Source organism: Manacus vitellinus, unplaced genomic scaffold (assembly GCF_001715985.3).
Source record: "Manacus vitellinus isolate BGI_N305 unplaced genomic scaffold, ASM171598v3 scaffold_4_pilon, whole genome shotgun sequence".
Lineage (NCBI taxonomy): Eukaryota > Metazoa > Chordata > Aves > Passeriformes > Pipridae > Manacus > Manacus vitellinus.
Genome location: NW_021940604.1, coordinates 26,016,051 through 26,040,020, shown reverse-complemented (window position 1 = coordinate 26,040,020; position 23,970 = coordinate 26,016,051). Strand labels below are relative to the sequence as shown.

General features: G+C 35.4%; 1 protein-coding gene across 1 annotated transcript in view; it reads left to right on the top strand.

Moving 5' to 3' along the window:
* GRIK2 (glutamate ionotropic receptor kainate type subunit 2) overlaps nt 1–23,970 on the top strand; it is a 369,619-nt gene that overhangs the window by 194,191 nt on the left and 151,458 nt on the right. The window contains exons 8-10 of the mRNA XM_018078132.2: nt 5,749–5,892; nt 7,154–7,261; nt 15,925–16,038. Coding sequence (XP_017933621.1) covers nt 5,749–5,892; nt 7,154–7,261; nt 15,925–16,038 — 366 coding nt within the window. The remainder of the gene's footprint in view (nt 1–5,748; nt 5,893–7,153; nt 7,262–15,924; nt 16,039–23,970) is intronic.

Here is a 23,970-nt window from a genome sequence, read left to right as displayed (position 1 = left end):
TCATACATCACTCAATGTAGAAAATTTCTTTGTGTTTTCAAGTACTTCATTGAGAACCTTTTAAAAAGAAGACCATGTTTCTTCATAGATTTTTATTAGTAATAAATTTAATTAAGGGGAAAAATAATCACTTTAGCTTAATTTAATGTCTAATTGGAAACCTGAGGATTTTTCCTGCTTTCAAGTTGTTTTTAATTATCTGTATTTGAGTATTTCAAAGTCTTTCCAGATCATGCCTATGTTATAATTCAATTTTTTTTATTGTCTGTAGATTATAAAGAACTACAGTTTGTTATAGGAAAAGCTGAAATATGTTTTTTTTATGTTTGAGAAGTGTTCTATTTCTGATACAACTCATGAAGAAATACAATTAGCCTAACAATCCTTCATCTTAATGTTAAACTTGACTACATGATGGAAATAATATTTTCTAACCTATTTTTGATCTACAGAGATAATTCTGTAGAACTGAGATATGGATCAGAGAAGAGTGGTTCATTAGTACATGAAATTTACTTATAGTTTGATGAAGGTAAATGGAAATGTCATACAAAAACATGGTGGTGCATAAAAGATGCAGAAGCAAGTAATGATTTGATGTTCATTTATGTGGACTCTGCAAGTTTTTTTAACCCTTACAAGTTAATTAACCACAGAGGTTCCTAAAGCAGTTAGCACATTTGTTGACTCAGATATCAGATCACATTAGCAACTCTTATGTACTGCAAGTCTGAAGATGGTTATGAAGGCCATGATTTTTCTGTTCTGTTAGGCTTTCCTGAATTTTATTTATGTCTTTCACATTTTTTTTTTAAGCAAGTCTTAAGAAACAGGCTTAGATCTCTGGTTGCAGCTGTAGTGCATAAACAACCCATTTGGTTTCAGAACTTTCAGATGGTTCTCGTCTAACTAACAGCCATACTGAAGGTCACTAAAAATCATACCTCTTCTATCTTATAAGGACAATACAAAAAACTTGGTGAACAAGTAGTTTATCTATTCCATTATATGGGGAAGATTTCTCCTTGGCTGAGACCTAGGCTATAGAGGGTTTCTTCTTCATCAGCTTTGCCCATATAGGTTAGAAACCAGTAAAAACCACTACCTTGCCAACCTTCTGTTCCAGCTCCAAGCCCCCAAAACTAAAACCCTCCTTACTATACTGATTAACTATTTGTTATAGGTTAGAAATCTGAGAGGGGGAATTTTTCTTCCTCCTGCCCCCACTGTAGGAGAGATGGAGTTTGAATGGAAAGGGGGTGCGATTAGCTTTACAAAAGAACCTAACTGGCCGGACCACATTCCTAACGGATGGCCCATCAGAGGCTGGGGGAAGCGGGGAGGAGTTTTGGGGGAGGGGTTGGCTGGCTCTTCTCAGAAGAGAGAGGGCAGTTTTGCTGGGGTTCTCTCTCTGAGATGGAGACGGAGGCCTTTGTGTGGGTATTTCTTGGAGAAAAGGCCTGGAAGCCGGTCTTTCTGGCTTCTTGTCCTGGTGAGGCCAGACCACCAATCTCGGTCAGCTCGCATGCTGCTTCATGACTCCAGCTGGGATCTACTGGGTTTTCATCGGAGAGCCGCGTGCTCACTGAGAGAAAAAGTGAGAGTCTTGAGACACCGTCATCTGAGGACAACAGTGAGTTCCATGGTGGGTGAACTGTTTTCCGGTCCCCCTTCTTCCATTGGGGGAAGGGTCCCCATTTTTTTCTTTTCGGCTTCTCCCACGACACAAGACCACCCCCCAGACCCCTCTCCCCGTGTGGTGACCACCCCCTGCCGCCCCTGCAGACCAACACAGAGAACTGCAGGCTCCAGTAGTCCAACAGCGCACCCTGAAGGCCAACACAGAGAACTGCAGGCTCTGCACCTCCAGCGATCCAACAGCGCCCCCTGCCAACCGTGATTAGAACTGCGCTAAAGACAGAGAAGTATTCAGACCTTTTCTTTTGTTTGAAGGGGACTTTTGGGTACAGGACTATTGTCTAGTTTTTTTTGTGTTCTGTTACTGTTCTTGCCAATATACATATATCTTTTAATAAAGGGTTGTTGTTCCTTCTTTTTTCCACACCTCTTCAATTAAAGACCCTTAATTTTGAATTTACAATTGCTGAGAGAGAAGAGTTTGGCCTGTCTCATAACTCATCCTCTTTAGCAAACATTCCAATCTCTTCAAACTGAGACACTATTACAAGAATGTGTGTGGCAAATAGCAAAGAATCATAGATTAGTTCAGGTTGGAAGGGACTTTAAGGATTTTCTACATCCAACACCTCTGCCATGGGCAGGGATGCTACCTGCTGGACCAGGTTACTCAGAGCCCTATTCAAACTGGCCTTGAACACTTCCAGGGATGGGACACACACAACTTCTCTGGGAAAACAGTTTTGGTGCCTCACAGTGCGTATCACATGCTTTGACATCTTTGGGCGTGGTTGGGAAGAGAGAAGAAGAAGACCACCTCATACTCTGAGGAGACCCAGGGAGAAACAACAGATTCTTTCTCTAATAATAGAGAGGACGCAGTTCCTACTTTCTTTATACTGGGTCCATCAGAGCCCTTTCACAGTGAGATTACAGTACTTCCATGTAATTCGTTATACAGTATTTAGCAAGTAATTTAGCAAGACTCAAAAGTGATTACACAAAAATACATGTGAAAAAGAGAGTCAGATACACCACTCATGGTAAGACAGGAAGTAAAAGAATGAGAGAACAGTACTGAGATGAAATGTGTAGTATCCAACTAAATTTTGGACAGAAATCAAACACAGATTGGTAGTTTTTCTTTATTTGCAATGTATTGTGACTGAAATTGTCTCTGATTAAGTTTTTACCTCTGAGTGCTAAAAAGTTTCTTGTTGCTTGACAGAATCAACTGAAAAACAGACTTGTGATCACAAACATTGTCACCTGACATCTGAATCATCCACATCAATCTCATTCCATTTTTTTTTTATTTGTGATTATAGAACTACAAATGATACTATCAAGAGCAGTATTTTAGATGAGTTTATCTATATCCAAACAAGTTATCATGGCTACTAAGTAGGATATGAAACCAAAAAACCCTAAACCCATAGTTCAGAAACTGTACCAAGGTATATTTGTGGAGTACAACATAGGTGTTTAACTTTATACAAATTAATTAAAACATTACTAATCTTATTTTCGAATAAGGTTATTTTCTTGTATTATATGTGCTTCAGTGAATAGAAACATTGTAGCAAGTTTCTATCTGAAATACAAGAGCCATTGCTTCTCCTGAATTTTCTCTCTATTCTTCCTCGCAGACTGCTAATGTCTGTTTAGATAAAATAAAGAATTCTAAAAATTTCATTAGGGGCACTTCCTCCCTTGTCTCCAAACAGTCTTTTGCTGAAACATGCAACACTTCTTGGTCCACAATGCATAGTTCCATAGGAAGAGAAAGCAGTATGGACAAAGGTCAGTGAGATGTAAAGTTTAGTAAGACCTAAATAACAAGGTTGGAGAGCTAGGCCAGTGGCTATCAATTCTTACTGTCTTTCAAAGGAAAGGTAAAGTGACCAACCAAGACGAGACCCCAACCTGCAAATTCAAGGATATACTTTAGATTTTTTCCTGAGTTTTGTGCTGTTTCTTTCTGTAGCAGTAAAATCAACAATAGCAACCAGTTAGATGAGCCCAGTATTGAATCACTAAACCAATGTATTTTTTTTAATATATGGTTTTATCTGTCTTTATTCAGTAAAAGCGTTTAAACCTATGTTTAAACTTCTTACAAAAGGCGGGTTGTGGAATTTCATCCTATGTATGTAATTAAGGGAGTTACATTGTAGTAACTAAAAATAAAATAGGGCACTCTACTTCTAGCCAGCTATGAGTTTATGTTGCGTGCATTTTAAAAGAGGTACATCCTCATTTATGTTTATTTCCAGTGAAGCAATATTCATCAATCAAATATGATGAATATTATCAGAATTTGAATTATTTCTAAAACCACAATGATTTTCTTTTAATGCTTCCACTGGAGCTGACTGTCTTGTCATCCTACAGGTTTCCACCTCAGTGGCTTATAGAATTTGACAGAAAGCCATGTTGTTCTGCATCTGGCATAATGTCCACTTGATTCCTCCTGATGAGTTTTAGCAGTTCTGTGTCCAAATTTATACCTAATTAATCAGTTTATGCTGGTGTTGAACTTCTGATTGTTTCTTTATGGATTTCTTTTGCTAAAGTCCCATAGCAATTTCAATTTTCCTTCAAGGACCACAGTTTTAGAAGTAAAACAGATTAAAAAAAAGTTTTCATTTCTGAGTCAGATTTATGTGTTGTACTTATTGTGTAGTTTATTTAAAAAGCTGTTGTCTAGACTCCAACTACTGCCAAGTCTTGCTTCTAGAATGTTAAGCTTTGTATGACGCTTACTCAGCATGTGATTCCATCATTTTGGTATTTTGCTGCCTCCTTGTCAAATATCAGCTTGCCTTAAAAGCACTTTAATGCCTTGAAGATAATGAACAATTTGGCAGCAAAAATATTTTCTGACTGATTTGAAACCCTTGCATAAACTACTTGGTGCCTGACTCATTGAAACCTATTATACTGGCTATTTTAAAATTAGGATTTATTTCTTTTTGAATTTCAAAATCTCTCCTTGGAAGAGCCATTTAAATGTGAACGTATATTTTCCTCTTTAACAGTAGCTCATAGGCTATAATGGCAGAATATTTTTGCATTTTTATATTTAGTTTTATTGTAAAGAGCTTTGGGATGCATTTGCATGAAAGGCGCTATATGAGCTCATTTTGTATTGCATTGTATTGTGTTGTGACAAGTGCAATAATCTCCAGGTTTCCTATCCATTAAAGAACTAATTTCACAGCTCACTAATTATGTGAATGAGAAGGGGAAATAGGTCCTTTTTCTCTAAGGTATGCTGAGCAGATGGCATAGAATTCATTTTCACCCACTGAATCTAAGGTCCTCTCTTGCTTTAAGGTTCTGAGGCTTGCCTCTGTTTATCAAATAGAACAGGAAAGAGATGCCAGTTTCTTGTACAGCATGACAGTGTGTACTGAGCAGCTGTCTCTGTCCTTTGCTAATACAACATCACTTAGCACATACGTCTAAACAGTCTATTTATTTAGGATGGAACATGAAAACTATTAAAATGAATGTGCATTTCAGTGTAATTCTAACCTTACCTCTGATGTATTGAAGATAGTGGTTAGTTTTGTCCTACGGATTTAAACTGATATACATTAAAACTTTATTAATGAATCGACGGAGTACCTTTGGGACTCTGTCTGTAGTTTCAAAATAAAAAAAAATTACTTCCTTAGCCTGTACACTTTCCTTCATAGCTAAGGTTTTGCCATCTTTCTAACTGTTTCTTTTTTTTCTGTAGCCTCACCAGTGAAAATAACTCACTTGAATAAAACGTGCATCCAGTGATTTGTATAGTGCTCTAATGCACTGCTTTTTTAAAGTAGCATAAGTCGTCAGACACTAGGGTACTCCTGTGATCCTGAAGAGTAGCTATTTTGGCCCTTGTTTCATCATTAAAAAGAGAAAAGCTGAGACTGAAGGTCCCAACACAACTCATGTACAACTTGACAATAAGGCTACATTTTACAGTGCTACACAAGAAATCAGATAATTTTCTCCCTTTAACACAGTGAGCAGTGCTAATTTGCTTTTCCTTCTCTCACTGCTGGCCTGTCTCGTGTTTGTTTTGTGTTCATGGTTCTGATGTCATTCTAATTTCAGACGGACGCAGCACTAATGTACGATGCAGTTCATGTGGTGTCAGTGGCTGTCCAGCAGTTCCCACAGATGACCGTCAGTTCACTACAGTGCAATCGCCACAAACCTTGGCGCTTTGGGACCCGCTTTATGAGCCTCATTAAGGAAGTAAGTCACTAATAAAGCATCCTGCTTCTCTGCATTCCTTTCTCCCAATTTCAGTTTTCTTTGTTTTCACTCTATTTGGATTCTGCCTTGTTTTTCATTTTTTTTTTCAGTAGAGGGGAATCTCTCATCTTGTTACACATAAACAGTTTAACAAGTGAGCCAGCATTTTTATTTGAAAATGGTTTTCCAGAAGTATTATCTGGAACAAAGAAACTTGAAAGGGTAGATTAACTGCAATATAAATAAAACTTTTGTTTGTAGATAACTGGGGTAGGTGCAGAACATTTGTGGCGTAAAACCCCCCAAAAATGAAACTGCAAACCACAGATTGATTATGAGAAATTCAGCAACTGGCATGAGCTCAAAAGGGTCAAGAATGAATTTTACTTTCTGTTTTAAATTTTTTTTCCCTTCCTTTTCTAGTATGAATTAGTATATGTGGCTTTGGTCTCTTAGTATGCTCTTTGGATACTGATAAATAATGATTTAAAGTAAAGCTAGGAGATTTAGGGTGCTAAAGATGAACACTGTAGAGTAGAGTATTCAAGCCTCTTGTACTGTAAATAACTTCTAATATGGTATTTCTCATTCTAGAGATGAAAAATATTGTGATAGTAGAATTATTTGCAAAGAAATATTTTATAATGGTTCCTTTTAAGATGATAATTTTTTTTTCCACATTGCTTTCTCTACTTTAGTATAGTTTTAGAACTAGATGGACTTTAAGTTATAAAAAAATGAGGATATTGTGCTTTATTAAAAGTAAGGAATGAGCTCTGGGAGGCTGGCTCACTGACCTCAATTTTTGCTGTCTCAGTGTGGTTTCAGGGGAATCAGCATCTTGCAAAAGTAAGCCTTTATTTGAATGAAATTTCTTGACAGAAAAATGAAGTCCAGCATTAATGAAACTGATTGAGGCTTGTGAGGGGGAGGCAATGTAGGGAAGCAGAGGGGAAATACATGCATGAATGATGGAGGAATGAAAACAAACCAGCCTTTTATCTCATTTAATAGAAAAGACTATTGCCTAGCATGGAAGGTGTTTTAAAATTTGCCTGTGAAGACTAAAGGAAAGGTTGACTTAATTAGCAAATAGTGAATACAAAATATTTAAAACAAGAAATCAGCCATAAGGTAAATTATTTACATAAAATGAATAATTAATTCTTCCATTTTGGCAAAGGTAAAATTTGTTCTTTTTCTGGAGAAAAAAAAAGGAAGAGGTATTTATTTATAGAAATTGTTTTTTCTTTCTCCATAGGCCCACTGGGAAGGCCTCACAGGCAGGATAACTTTCAACAAAACCAATGGCTTAAGGACAGATTTTGATTTAGATGTTATCAGCCTCAAGGAAGAAGGTCTTGAAAAGGTGTGTAAGACATTTACCTCCAAAGAGGTGGGAAAAAATACAAAAACCCACCCCCTAAAAACATTTACAATGACATTTCATGTGTTACATAAAACAGTATATCTATTCTCCACTTGATATCTGGTTTCAAAGTCTTCTAGTAGAAGCTGTTACCTTGTTGTCTGGAATTACCTCAAACTTAATGAAATAAAATAGCTTAATTTGGGCTATTTTATGTTTTCAGAGGGAACTTTAATTCTCTTCTTGGAATACAAAATTTTTATCTGGAAGTGGTACTAAAAAATTAAGAATTGGTAACCTGACTGGTTTGTCTGTCTTCTGATATTAATTTTTCTTGTACAGAGATGGAGTGAAAGACCAAAGAATTGAGAAGTACTCTTTCTGTGTAGACTAATATTTTCTATATTTGAACTAAAGGCATTGGGAGGCACATACAGATATTTGGCCTGCCTACATGATGATTTGAAGTCAGATCATCTTTCCTGCAGCCACCTTGCCCTGAAGAGGCAATGCAGGAAGCTACAAGGTCTCACATTGTTGTGATCAGCAGGCAAAAGTTTTGCAACTTGAATCTACCTTGTAGTTTGTACCTAGATGTGGTGTTCAGTGTTCTGTAAGCACTATGTCTTCCTTCATCTTCAGATAAAATTCTATCAGCTATTGCCCCAAGGTGATATTGTGGCAACAAATAAAAAACATATTTCTTCAAAACTTCTCCCCCCCACCCCCCCTGACTAGTTTTGGAATATTAGCTCCCGCTGACTAGGAAAATTTGTAAAAGTTCAGAAACCATGAGCTTATCTTGAAACACTTACATAGGTAAAATCCTTTGTGTTGTCCGGTGGGAAACCTCTGATTCAAGAACTATGCTATATTTTAAAATGTTCAGCAATACACTCATAGTAGATTCCTCCTATGAAGTTTTCCATGAAGGGAGCCCTGGAAATCTAAGGGGGGAAAAAAGTATGCTAATGATTAGGTTTAAAAAGTAAATTAGCTTTGTACACAAGTAGAATAGGTGCAATACAACCTGTCTGCCTTACTGGAAGTAGAAATGGAAGAATTGATGTCATGATAATAGCTAGATAAGTCAGTTGTAGCTGAAGAGTCTGCATATAAGCAATAACTGTTGAAAATGAAGAAAGGAAGTCTCTGTATTCTAGAATGGCTTTAGGAATATTAGGTGGTATTTGAGAACCACCACACAACATGAGATTTCTGGAAATCTTAGTCCTCTGAAAATATAGAGACAAACAAAAAAAAAAGCCTACAGAAATTAGAAATATGGAAGACAATAAAATTCAACAGGAAATACAGTACTCTAAAGCATATAAGAGAAAAAAGGAACTTGGGAAACAGTTATATTGAAAGATAAGTAAGAGACAAATAGAAATAGTTGTTAAAGCATATGGATGTTTAAAAACAACAAGCATGTGCTTCAGCCGTTTATACAGAAGTTCATAGAATAGGAAAATACTTTTTCTGTCCTCATAGCTCATTTTGATCATTTCATAAACAGATGTGGTAATATTAATTTTTCACTAAAAGCTGCAGACAGTCTTTGAAAAGAGCAGTAAGAATCAGTACCTGTATTTGAGCAAAATCAGAGCAGTTCCTGTAGGGTGTAATGATATGAGATTAGGAAAAGGAAAATTAAGGTGTATACACCTTCAATTGAATTGCTTAGAAAACATATGGAACCTGTGGCATATTTGACTGAAATAGATGAATCAATGCCAATGAATGAATGTTTGTCTTTGAACAAAATTTTATTATTCTGAAAGAATACAAACCTTCTTCTTCTTCAATCCAGGGTGAATTATTAAATTCTGGAACAGGAAGCTTACTAGTAGAGAGAGTACATTTTCGCCACCTCTTTTATTTAAAAGAGCTGTCTCAAAGTTGGGGGGGGTGGTTTGCCCAAGACTGAATTCTGTTAAAGCTATGATGAATCACTCTTCCTTCTCTCAGCCCCTACCTCCCTCCACACGTGCAATTCATCTCTCTACATCACAACCTTTCTCTCCTGCTTTCTGCTACTCTCTCCTCCTCTCCCTTCTTCCTTCCTCTACCATTCCTTCCTCTCTTCTGTCACACCCTCCCTACCTGTTTCCCTTTCCATATAATCCCTGTCCCCTTGTACCTCTTATCTCTTTCCACCCCCTTTCTCTCTCTTTAATTCTTCCTTCAGGAGCGTTTCCACATCTTTGTCTTTATCTTGTATGTTCCCAATGTTCTTTCCTTACCACAGTCTTCTCAGGCCTCTCTCTCTGTGTTATTAGAGTTCCTCTTTCCTTCTGTCCATCCTTCCTCTTATAGGATGAGAGAAGATGGGGAGATAAGAATTATATGTGTCATAATGTATGTCATGTTTCCATATTGTAATTTATGCAGTTATTATTTCATTTAACCTCTTTCTCAACATGGGGGAACGATCCCTTCTGTGAGGACAACAGCTCAACTGAACAATTTTAGGTGTAATCCATGAGGGCAAAAGTATTCATGGAAGGGAGAGAAAAGAGTTATGAAGAATTGCTAGAAGACCTAATTTTTTTTAACTTTGGTTTTGTTAAAATACATGCTACATAAATTGCCTGCTTAGTATAATGGGGAATGACCTAAATCATGTGTTTTAAATGCAATGACTGCTGAAGACAGTGACAACAGAAAAACTGCTCATTGATTCAAAAAAGATGTCATGCGTGATCCCAGATTTTACATAAGATACTTGTTCCTGAAACTCCTGAATGAGAGGTGATAATTGAGCATCAGTCAATAAGAAGTATGTGTTTACAAATAAAAATTCATGTCTGACAAAAATGATAGCTTCTTGTAAAATGGAAATGACAAAATTAAGAGATGATTGGAATGCTGCTAATGTAATGTACCACGGAATTTGATTACAGTCACTCTGGACACACTGAAACTATTTATGATTAACATAGTGAAAATCTAAAACTGTGGCACTCCAGGATAATAAATTATAATTTAAATTGCAGTCAATCAGTCTGAGGCTGCATTGTGAGGAAAATTATTTTATACTTCAAGGAGATAACAAATACCTGAATTTAGTACCACTTTTGATATGAAAATTTGTCACTGAAGAAGAATTACATTTCCTGAATAGAAATGTACAACTGGCTTGAAGCCTTGCTCAGGAACCTTCAAATAGGATGAAAACTAATTGTAATTTGTTAAGAGTATCAGTGTAAGACCTTGTTTTATTTTGTATCTTTAATAATGACCTGGATCTATGGGATCCAGAAGTATTGCTATTAACATTATATTTGGCAAAGAAGACAGGAATATAAATATTTCTGAAGAAAGTAAAATAAATTAAGCAATTTGCAATTGAAAAAAATGTTGATAACACAGGAATGTTTCTGCTTCTTCTAAGCAATGTTTACACAGAGTCAAGGCCTTCTTGGCCTGCATAGCTACAAAGTGGTCCTGTGTGGGGATGTCCAACCGGGTGGGAATGTCTGGTTTTGAAGGATTGCAGTAACTTGATAGTTACCCAATAGTTAAATATATGGAAGATTGGATACAAGTTTTTAACCATTAACATGCAGTTAAGAAATTGTATTCCCTGTCCTTGAGGACCACCACAATTACCATGTTACAGAATAATCTCTGATATTCAATGATAAGTGTAGCTCTTGGAATTGTTTTAACTTAAATGAGATGATTCTTGATTAAGCTAATTCTTTGTATCATAGAGATGCTTCATCTCACTGTGGAGCACAATGTTAACTTCATGGGAACACATGTTTTGGATCCTGTGCTATCGATATTAAGTGTTAAAAATTTCAGATTGACATGGTCATGCCAGAATAGGCTAGCTGTTCAAGGGAATTGAAAAGAAGAATAGGAGACTGAGGGCTTGACAGCCTCTCTGGAGCTGTATTTACCCTGTGAACATTCTCTTTAACGTGTGTATACGAATACCTGTTTCACTTTCTAGGAAAATTTTATAGAATCATAGAATCAACTGGGTTGGAAAAGACCTCTGAGATCATCAAGTCCAACCCATGACCTGACACCACCCTGTCAACTAGACCATGGCACTAAATGCCACATCCAGTCTCATCTTAAATACCTCCAGGGCCGGTGACTGCACCACCTCCCTGGACAGCCCATTCCAATGTCTGATTATTCTCTCTGAAAAAAATTTCTTTCTAATATCCAACCTAAACCTCCCCTGACACAGTTTAAAACCTTGCCCTCTTGTCCTACTGCTGGTTGCCTCGGAGAAGAGACCAATGCCCACCTGGCTGCAACTTCCTTTCAGGTCATTGTAGAAAGTGATGAGGTCTCCCCTGAGCCTCCTCCAGGCTAAGCCACCCCAGCTCCCTCAGCCACTCCTCACACGACTTGTGCTCAAGCCCCTCCACCAGCCTCGTTGCTCTTCTCTGGACTTTCTCCAGCACCTCAACATCCTTCCTGAACTGAGGGGCCCAGAACTGGACACAGGACTCAAGGTGTGGCCTCACCAGTGCTGAGTACAGAGGAAGAATCACTTCCCTGGTCCTGCTGGCCACACTGTTCCTGATCCAGGCCAGGATACCGTTGGCCTTCTTGGCCACCTGAGCAGACTGATGGCTTATGTTCAGCTTCCTGTCAATCCAAACTCCCAGGTCCCTTTCTGCCTACATGGGGTTGCTGTGACCAAAGTGCAGGACCTGTCACTTGGCCTTGTTGAACTTCATCCTGTTGGAATCAGACCATCTCTCCAGCTTGTCCAGGTCCCTCTGAAGAGCCCTCCTGCCTTCCAGCTGATTGACATTCCCCCCCAACATGGTGTCATCTGCAAATTTGCTAATGATGGACTCAATCCCCTCATCCAGATCATCAATGAAGATACTAAACAGAACTGGGCCCAACACTGATCTCTGGGGGACACCACTAGTGACTGGCTGCCAACTGGATGCAGCCCCGTTCACCACCACTCTCTGGGCCTGGCCATCCAGCCAATTCTTAACCTAGCACAGAGTGCCCCTGTCCAAGTTGTGGGCTGCCAGCTTTTTCAGGAGTGTGCTATGGGAGATGGTGTCAAAGGCTTTGCTGAAGTCCAGGTAGACACATCCACAGCCTTCTCCTCATCCACCAGGCGGGTCACCTGATTGTGAAAGGCAATCAAGTTGGTCAGGCAGGACCTGCCCTTCCTAAACCCATGCTGGCTGGGTCTGATCCCTTGTCTGTCCTGTAGCTGTTGTGTGATTGCACTTAGGATGATCTGCTCCATAACCTTGCCAGGCACTGAGGTCAGGCTGAGAGGTCTGTAGTTTTCCAGTCGTCCTTGCAGCCCTTTTTGGTACCCATGCTGCATGCATTGTTGTACTTACACTTCTACTGGACTACTGATTTCACTTCTAACTTTGTCTTTTCACCCTAAGGTTCATATCTGGAGAGCCTGGTTTCAAACCTAGTTTAAAGCCCTCCTGATAAACCCTGACAACTTATGGGCTATAGTCCTTTTGCCCTTGCTAGATAGACAAAGCCCATCTGATTTGAGGAGACTAGGTACCATAGAATTAGCCACATGGTCAAAAAAACCCAAAAGTCTGCTAGTGGCAATAATCCTTTAGCCACCTATTGATGAGTTTTCCTACTCCTCATTCATCCCTGCCACTGCAAGAACTGAGGTGAACACCACCTGTGCTCCTGTCCCATTAACTAATCCATCCAGACCCTTGAAGTCCTTTTTAATTAGCCTGATACCTCTTTCATTAATGTCATCACTGCCAGCCTGGACCACCAGCAGTGGATAATAATCAGAGGGCCGGATTAGCTCAGGGAATCTCCTACTAATATCCCTCACCTGAGCCCCAGAAGGCAGTAGACTTCCCTGTGGGATGGGTCTGGTTGGCATATAGGGCCCTCAGTTCCCCTCAGAAGGGGGGACTACTCCAACTACGCTTCTTTTTTTCTTTATAGCTGTGTTTGTGATCTGTCTGATAGACAGGGTGCAGCGGGGAGACCCTCCAGACAGATCCTCTTCTTGAGTGCCCTCTGCCTGACTCTCTGTGTCCAGGGCCTCATACCTGTTCTTTAAGGGAACCATGGGAGGTGATAGGGGTCAGGAAAGGATTCTTCTACCTCTTTGATCAGGGACCTGTTTCCATTCCTCCCCATCTACTTGGTTTGCTCCATCTTCCTGATGGCAAGGAGAGGCAGGGCTTCACCCTCTGCTGCTGGACTTCTTTTGGGGTTGAAAGAGTATGACTGCAGCAGTCTATTTCCCTTTCACTCTTCCTAATACTTCTTAGCCTCTCCTCTTCTTCCTTGAGCTCTGCCACCAGGCACAGCAGATCGTTCACCTGCTCGCATTGTATGCAGGCGTCTCTCACACTGTCCTCTGGTACTAATGCCAGGCTCAGATAGTCTGTGCAGCCAGTGACCTGAACAGCTGTGTCCTTCTTGGGGAGTTCTGTCTCTGAAACAAACTTTGAAAGTTTATTTAAAATGAATGTAATGCACTAAAGTAACTTGTTTGAATTGCAGTTATATGTAATATAACTACATTTTTGGTATTTAAAATTTTCTAGTGAAAACACATAAACAACTCTAATCTGTTCAGAAGACTACTTAAAAATTAAAATATTGTGTTGAAAAATAGAAATTAATTAATTTGTTGCACTATTCATGCACAGTTTTTTTATAAGAAGCAGCTTTGAAAATGTGTGTGTGATTTGGGAACTATACATATCAGTGACATCAGAATCTGTGGTGTAAATTGTTGAGTTTGAGCTCATCAATAAAGATAAACCAAAAAATGCCTAATTTTGAACATCTGATTTTGTTCCATTTCTTAGATTTTTGATTCACAAAAGCAACAATAAAAATACGGTTAATCTAATTCAGAAAAATAATTCATCAATTTATCAAGACAGAAGTTTGTTTTTAAAGTTATACTGTTGATAGTTCTTATAAATCTGCATGGATGTAGTTAGATAAAATCCAAATTCTAACAGTTGATATTCTTTTGTTTATGGCTGTGGCTATGTTAAAAAGTAGGAGAGGAATTATTTTAGTTAGCAGTTTTAGCCTTTGTCAAGTTAAATTTGAATGTGAATACGAGCTTGAATAAAGCACATGATTTAATGAATTTTGGATTTGAAATTGATCATATAAGTTGATGATGTTTCCCAGGAAACTTTTGTGCTACTCGTGTACCTGAAGTTATATCTCATAGAGGACATTAGTCCAGCTTCGATTATGTAGGGACAGGTTCAAGTTCCAGTCTTTGTCATTTCTTGTTATTCTACTCTAGTTTGGACATTGTTCAATAAAGCTGAACATTTTGGGTTTCCTAAAAAACCTTTTAATTCACCAATTAAAATGATATTAAAACAGTTAATGAAGGAGAGTTTTTTTGGTACTAAGGCTCGATTTCAATACTTTAAAATGGTGAGTTAGATGTTATTTTTTCCAATTGTATTTCTGAGACACAAATTGCATTATCTTTTTTCATCAATATATGAGATACTGAATGGCCAAGTTCAAAGATCGACCTCTTGGAACTGAGTGTTAAGCAAAGAAGAAAGATAAAATATTGATTTCCATAGAACAGAAAATTGTAAAAAAAGAGAGCAAATTTATCTTTTCTCTATTACAGCATCTGCTGATTCAGGGTCAGTCTCAGTACTAGAAATAGAACTCTTTTCATTTAACCCTCACAACATTACGTTCTAAATTTACTTTACAGTCCTACGGCAACAAATCACTTTAAAGTATACGAACAGTTTCTCAGGAGTCACTTTGAAAGATTATAAAAAAATTGTGTGTTTTTATATATACATCTATACATACATATATATTCACAATCAAACATCACATAAAATTTATTTTTTGTCAAGATTTAGTTTTTATTATGGGTATTGTGTAGTATTTGAAGTGAAGTTTAAAATCCTATCTAAAAACAAAACAAAAACCATTTGTATGGCTTTTTAGACAATGGAGTAATACATTCTGATTTCTAAAATGGGTAGTTATATTTACTGCTTGACCATTTTAATTGTGTAGTGATGAAATTGCAGATAAATTATGTAATCATTACTTATTACTTAGTATGTGAGTCTGTCTCTGACCTGAATCTTAAAGCATAACCCTGGATATTCTTACTTAGATAAAAATCCTATTGACTCTATTTCAATGTATAAAATGTCAAAATACTTATATACTGAAGATTTATCTGTAAGTAAATTAAATTATTGCTCTAACCTTCATCATTATATTTTCCAAAACCCATGTTTTTGTCCTGCTGTTCTCTCTGATCAAGAAAAAGAGTAAATTCCTTTGTAGAGACAATGCTTTCTGCACTGCAAATGAATTTCTACCTGTTAAGCTATTTTCAGATGTGATTTATCTTGAGGAATGAAAATTAAATGGAAAATTAAGTGTTCAGAGTAGCTTTAGATATTCTATATGTCATTCTTACACTTAATGTCACACTTCACGAAACATAATTTGAGGTATTGGTAATCATATTTTAAATAAGCAGACTTTAAATTCAGTGACAGAGAAAAATGGAGTAGAGTTTAATAATAAATATTAGCAATCATTTCTTTCCCTGTAGCAATTTGTTTTTCCTTACAGTGTTCTTTTCTAGATGCTGATATGTAACTAATTGGCAATTTACACAGTAATTTACTGATTTACAGGTTGGAACTTGGGATCCATTGAGTGGCCTTAACATGACAGAGAATCAGAAAGGAAAACCAGCAAACATCACAGATTCCCTGTCCAATCGCTCTTTAATTGTTACTACCATCTTGGTAAGCAATTATATTTGCTTTTCCAGAAATACAATTGTGAAGAAAAGCTAATAGAATATGATATACTAATTGCAATAGTAATGAACAGTCTGTAGTATGAATTACTGTAGTATGAGTCTGTAATATGAGTTACTGTGTCATGAATGACCTCCAGTTAATCTATTCATGGATATTTACTCTCATCTAAGTTGCAAGCAAGTTATACCAATTTTAGAGTTACATTAGTTGATTAGTGATTTCACTTTTCTTATTATTGACTAAAATGTGTAGTTCTTTACAAATCTATTTAGTTCAGCAGCATATGAGAAGACAAAAGGTATTTGTTTAAAAGTGTGTTTTGTCTGTTAGCTTAACAATACTACCCAGCTTTTTATTTATTGCTTTTGTTTACTGTTCTAACACTATGATATTCTCAAAAGAAAGTACAAAATATTTAACATTTATTTAACGTTGTTATTGCTTGATTATTGAGTTGAAATTTTTAATCATCCAGAAATTTAGTTGAGCTATCATTTGAACTAGACCAGAAGAAACATTTTAAGTAATTTCTTTTTCATTTCCATTGTTAGCAAATTCACAGTAGTGAATGAAGTATCTTTTACTTATAATTACATATATTTTTTATGTAAAAATGTATTTATTAATTTCCACACAATAATTTTGAAATAGTAATTTTAATTTCAATACAAATGAAAAACTCTCCAGAATTGTGTCTGCTTTTTTTGTCTGCTGCCACCATTATCGTGAATTTGCAGATATAAAAAAAAAAAAAATCCCTTCCCAACAGTTGCATACTTTGTTAAGAAGGTTTTACTTACCAACATATATTTTGACGTTTCAATCTAGAATGAATTTTTTATAGGTACATAGATACAAATGTCAGTGGTTTTTAACTTTTTATGTAAGATAAGTTGATAATTTCATCCAGTGGGTAACTTTTTCATTGCTTATAAGGTGTCTTTACAAATTATAGAAATAATAGAAAATCTTCTGAAATACTTTGTTCCATTTATTCCACTAATTGAAAAATATATAAATTGGAATACAACTATCTCGCTTTCAAACATAAGTTCTTGTTATGCTACAGCCAGTGCAATTTTACTACAATTTTCTCTTACACTATTAATTACACATACTGCTGTTACATTGTATCCACATAACCTGCCCAGGACTTTTCTTGGTGCTGTTCACTGATATATAAGTACTTCACATTTATCCTAACTGCTCCTAGAATTACTGTTTTACAGAATATTGTCCTATCTCTGCCAGTGACCTGTTCCCTTCATTATTCAGTAATCAACCAGCCTTTGTACCTTCTACACACTTCAATAGCAATCACCGTACACTTGATTCCAGATCAGTGATAGCAACACTGGGACAAGGATCAATCCCTGCAAGATTACATAAGAAACACTCAAAAACTTAGGGTGTTTCAAGTTTGTTTTTGTTTTAATATCTATCTATTGAAGAGGTTTGAGTTAATACACTCTATGTATCATATTGCTTTTGTATGGTGATACCTGAGCTTGCATGATTTTGTTTGAAATAGCTAGCTCAGGAGAAGGTAAACTGCACAAATGTAAAGAGCAGTCCTTCCAGTGAACACTGAGTTTGGCCTGGTAAAGCTCATAAAAGTAGATTGCTGAGATTTAAGAGAGTAGCTACTTTTGGTTAGTAGTCTTTTTTAAGTATCTGTCCTCTTCACATGTATCTAAATAATAGAATAAATAAAAGAAATATGAGGGCTTTAAATTGTTGTTATGAGTTGCTCATTTGTAGCTGCCTTTAAAACTGCAGTAATTGTTCAGTAAAAGTTTTCGTAATTGCAACAACTCTTTTCAACTATGAAGACTGGTACTCAGAATAGGTGCTACATATTGTAAGAGCTGTACTCAAAATAGTAAGAGGGACCAAAAACATTTCTGGTGCAGAAAGCATATGTACTAGCTTAATTTTGTAGCTCTACTTTTTTTGTGCTTAACAAATACTTTTCTTTAGGACAGAAAGCATGTTACTGAATATTCATTTTGTAGCAATGCAAGGGAACAATAAAATGCTAAAGCTCCTAGAAACATGTTTTCTTCATCATCGCTTTCCTTTACTGTTCTTTTTTAACCTGGAAAATATTGCTTAACCACCCCTCCAAAAAAAACAAACAAAACAACAAAAAAAGGCAATTCTCTCCTTTAAGCTGCTCATGTGATATTTCTATGCCGGTTTCTTTCACTTTAAGAATTCCCCACAATAGTCTATAGTATACTGGCAGCTGTGGAGCCTTAATTATTTTTCTCTGTAGTTTGTTTTAATGCTCATTTTTCATTTAAAGATTCCAGTCTTTCTTTTATTTTTAATTTTGTTTCTGAAATTTGGAACCATATTTTTTTCCTTCTATATACTGTAGTCATTAAGATCTTTACAGCTGCGAGTAAGCATGCTCTGCATTTTCAGTGATGGTTGAGACTACTGGACATGAAAATCTATTGATGGGCAAAATAATAAAAAATAAACTGTGATTCATAAATTCATCTACTCCAAGTAGGGACAGAACTATGTGCTCTTTTTTTTCCCTTGAATTCTGCATAATGAATTTTATAGGTAATTATATGAAAGATTAGTCCTTGGTTTATGAGCAATTCAGTGGCTCTGTTCTGAAAAGGGGTAGGGGGTCTCAGAACTTCATAATTTCTCAGAAGTCTACTTACATGCAGTTTTTGTGCAGAAACATGTCTGTTTTCTGAGTTCTGGTCCCCTAACATCCCCAAGTAATGATTGAACATGTCTGATAGATGGATAGTCAATTTTTTAGGAGGGAGAACAATTAAAAAATAATAATAGATATGCTATTTATATACCTTGTAACTGTAGCTTTGTATATAACAATCTTTTTCATACTATTACTTTATTTTATTTTAAAGCCATCTTCATTGAAAATTTAGAATTTCTTTTGCAATTTCTTTAAAAGTCTCCATTCTGAATATTCTATGTTTTAAAAAGTAAAACAAAACAAAAAAACAACAGAAAATAAGTTTTCAACTTCATTAATAATGATTTATTATAATTTGATTCTCCTAAATTGACTTTGTTATGCAAGCTATCGGAACTCTGATTTTTTTTTTTTTTTAGATTTTTGTTGTAATTATCTAAATATTTTTGTTCTTGTACATATTCTACCTTTGTTTTGAAAGATTTTTAATTTTGGAATTAAATTTTCATGTTCATAATGGTCTGTGCACGATATTTGGTGTTTTCATGCTAAATTTCTTACCAGCCTGTACATATTATCATACAGGTTCATTTTTCCTGTTTGGCTGAAATAAATGCTTCTTCCCTTTTCAATATCTTTTATGTGCTTTTCTGTATCTGCTTGCATCAATGCTCTGAAAAGCTCACAGTTGTCAAGTTTATTTTTTCAAGAAATATTGAAAATTACAAAAGGTATGTGGTGTTCTCAAATTTAGTAGTTTTTTGTTATTTCACATTTGAAAAGTTAAATTACTTTTCTTATTGTACTTCCCTGAAAAAATTGCTTTGAATGAGGAATAAATTAGAAGGAATAATTATAATAAATTTTAAAACAATTTTTTTTAGTCAAATAATATATATATATTCCCACACTTTATTTCATTTATTATTTGCTTCAAATGGGTAGTGCCTAATTTCTCTCCCTTTTTCTTTTTTTTAATGTTTAAAGCATGAGTTTTCAATAGCCAAATTTTAAATTAATATATATTAAAAAAATGTTAACATTAAAAGAATAAATTTACATTTTGTCTTTATAAGAAAGGGTCACATCCTTTGTACACAGAATTGAAGATTTAGAATTTTTTTGTTTTCATTTTTATGGTATATTTTGAAGAAAAATACCTGATGCAGGCATTTCCTCATAATTACCATTGCATCATTTTGGGATGATTCAAGAAATACCTAAATTTTGATATATTGATAATTCAGTAATATTTGATTCCTGTTGTTGCTATAACCCTGAACAATTATTTCTCTCTCATAAATCTATTTGAATTTTGTGTACTGTCACAAAATAGATGAATCTGTTTTTAGCTTGCAAAAAACTGTAAATGTGATATTTTTCTATTTTTAGTCAATCACACATGATAGTTGGGGTTTTTTTTAGAAACTAAAGGAATATACAATTCCTTACTTTCCGATTTTGGTATTTTTCTTATTGCCTTTTTATATCTTTTTTTGTCATGATTAGTCAGTACCTAAATGCCACTCCCAGACTTCTCATACCCATTTCAACATCTAGACCCTGCCTGCTCTTCTTCCTGAACTAGTTTTCACTCCTGCCTGTATTCCACTTCTCTGTCTTCAGTCACCAGTGCACACTGTAAACTGACTGATTTCTTGAAGATGTAGCAGACATTTAAAACAAACTAATGTGTTTCAGGAATTTTTCCACCAAAAAAGGTAAATTTGCCTGCTTCATGAATTATGTTGCTCATAAGTTGAAAATCTCTCTTATCCTGAGATCCAGCAAAATGTCTGTGTACGTCAGACTTGAAAGGTACTCATAGAGAAGCTTAGCCATAGTACTTTTTTTTATTTCAAACATATGCAATGCTTATCAGAAAAAGCTATGAGGTTTGAAGGGAGTCGTAGTATATGAATGTGTAGAGTGGAATCAGCACAAGTTAAAGTTTCACTTGATAAAAAAAGGTCAATAAATCTATTTTTCTCCTGACTGGATGCAACCAGAATGTTGGATGGTCATTGATTTATATCTCTGAATAATGACTGGGAATTACTTTCTTCGGATTCCAAGTTTACGTCATCCTGCCAAACACTTTCTCTTAATTCCCTAGTGCTTCAATTCCCTTTTATTACTAAAATGTTAGTAATAGTGGTAAGCATCAGTTTATAACTCCACTTCAGGATTTGTACTTATGAATACTAAGGGCCACCAGTCTAGGAAAATACTTTCTGTATTTTTTGGCTCTCTTAGGCTTGGATTTTTTGTTTGTTTTTCCCTACGGTATTTTGAAAATTTAAGACACCTCGTAAGAAAAGAATGTTTTGCTTTCTATTATGGTAAGACCTAATAATGTCTTTGATATTTTTCATGTATCATGAAAATATGATTTAGTTCAGCTGAAAAATAGGTTAGTACAGTCTGAAGTGTTGCAACATTTTAATGCTTACACATTTTGTGATTTATTGAGTCAAGAGTTTTTGCTTGAAATAAGCATCAACTTATATCTGTTTAATGGGTTGGGCACTTAGTACACGTTCTTGGGATGCAGATGAAGTAGGAAACTGCTTTGTAAATAAAAGGTCTGAAAAAAAATGTTTTGGACAGTAGAAGACTATACAGAAAAGCAGCAGATGCCAATAGGAAATGACTTAATGTAGGACTGGAAAAGTATTAAGAGAGTATTAATAACTTATTGATCAGACTTCTTAACAAAAACTTTTTATGCATAACAAAACATTATAATTATTAAATAGCAACACAGATACTATTGTAGCCCTTATCCAAACTGGTCAGAGTAAAGAATAATAAAAGAGCATGGAGTTAGAACTAAGAATTCCAGAAACGGTTGCAAGATTTTCTTTAACAAAGTATAAAAAAGCATTAACATAAAAGATAAAATGTCTGAAGATTACTGAAATGATTTTATAGAAAAATATGCAAGAATGTATCAATGAGCTGGAATGCTCAGTGAAGAAGATCCCGCTGGGCTTATTAAGTAAAAGAGGCTCAAAAGCATGAATTGACAATTACATTTCCTCCCTGATATCTCATATATTTAAATTCTGTCCCATATAATTCAGATTTGCTTGTAATGGAAGGTAGAAACAAAAATGTTTTCAAGAATCTTGTCAAGATTCCATAGATCGAGGGATGTGTAGACTGTAAATATCTGAGTGACTCTAAGAGCAAAGGTCTACAATCTGTGTACGTGAGCATTCCAAGCTACACTGGAATTTCATCATGCCTACAAAACAGGCCTTGAAGCTGTGTAAGCACTGCTCAGCAGTAATGAAAATATCTCTGTGTTTTAACACTGTTTTGAGCACAAATCCAAAACAGACTAGTTAATGTGAAGAAAATATGTTTTGTCTTAGCATACCTTCTGCTTGGCCAGTAGCATGCTTTTTTAAGGAATTCTCATTTCACCTGTGGAAACTGCTTTCCTTACAGTTGCTTTCTTTGAGATATTTCATATCAATTGTCTGAGTTTATTAACAACTATTTTCATACATTGTTTTTGCTCTGACACCATCTCTGCTTCTGAAGAATTATTCAATGATCCTTGTCATTTAAATGACTTTCAACTTTAATGTTTTCTGTTAGGTCTTTGTTCTTGTCAGTACTACATCTAGAAAAGCTATTCTGGAGTTTTTTTGCTTATCTGTTGTTTGAAAAATTTCTGTCAAATCATCCTAGTAGTTTCTCCAGACAATTAATTTTATGTTCCTTGTTAATTGTATGAAGATCAGTGATGTACTTTTTATAAATATGACTGTAATCCTATCAATAGAAATATATAAAATCAGACTCAGCAGAGTCTGAATTCAGTGTTTTATTTTATTTAAAAAAAAAGTGTAAGAGGCAACAAGGGAGCAAATGTCTTCTGAATACACTTCCTTTAAGAACAAGATTTCTCCCTGCATTTTCCTTTGCATTTTTTGGGCACAATCTTCTATACTCAAGTTTCAGTTTTATGTAGAGTTAATGTTCAAATCATGGGAAACCTCAAGACAGAGGTTTATATCAGAAATGTTAACAAATCATTATTAAAGATGCCAGATGCCCATGCAATGAGATGCCTTTAATGCCACTGAGTGCTGATGTAGAGATTTAGGACTAAGAGTTTTCCTAAGTTGTCCAGGAGAGTTTTTTTCTGGTTATTAACTGAGACTTGTATTTGATAGAGTGCTTGGATCTACTACCATTTGTACTACCTTACTTGGTTCTTATTTTTTTTCATTGTAAAAAATGAAAAAAGTCTATCCCAAAGGTGAGAAAAGACCGAGTTGCATATTTAACCTATCAAATACAACTTCAATATTCATGTCATATTGTAACAGAAAACTACCATTTGTTTTTTGTATTTTTCCCTTCACCTTTGTATTTGAGAAAGGCCATCCTACACTGAGAAACAGATGTAGAAATCTTATGTTTTGCTAAATGTTAATTTTCTTCCCATAATTATGATTGTTCTGTCATTCATTTTAATTTGTTTGCTTTCTCTTTGCCCACTTAATGCAAAAAAAGTCATATTGTACTTTAATTTAAACATAAGAAGAGAAATATTTGAAGAAATTAAATTCCGTTTTCATGGAATGTGTATAATAAAATTTACTTTTTGAGTTAATTTTTTGGGTTTTGCTGCAGTCTTGTAAATGGCAACTCATAACTTGAGACAGTAGTGCAATAGGTGCTTTCATTAAATTTTTCCTCCCCCTGTGGGCTTTTGATATTTTACTTAACAAAACAATGAAAAAAACAGTTAAAATACTTGTATAAAGTATAAAATCTAATACTTAAAATATTTGATTGATATTTGGAGTTTTAATTTTTTTTTTCATTTACCAAAGTACATTGTTTCTGCATTTTAACAGTCTACATTGTCCATTCAAACAGTACATTTGACATTAATGTATGATGCAATTTCTTAAGGATCACATTTAAATTTTGTTCTTATATGAACTTGAAGGTATGTCTACAGTGTTTAGAGTGTAATTTTTTCAAATAAATATGGGAAAGAGAATCTTCTGACTAAATTCACTTTGAAGATACATGGAGACTTTATACAGACATAATCAAATCTAAAGGATTGTACTTTTCTTATTAGTTCTTTGTACAGGGAGTGGTATCATAACTGTATACGCATCTGTGCACATGGCTGTGAACCACTTAAGGCTAAAACAAGAAGAAAGGTGTGTGGGCACTCATTATCCATTCTGCTT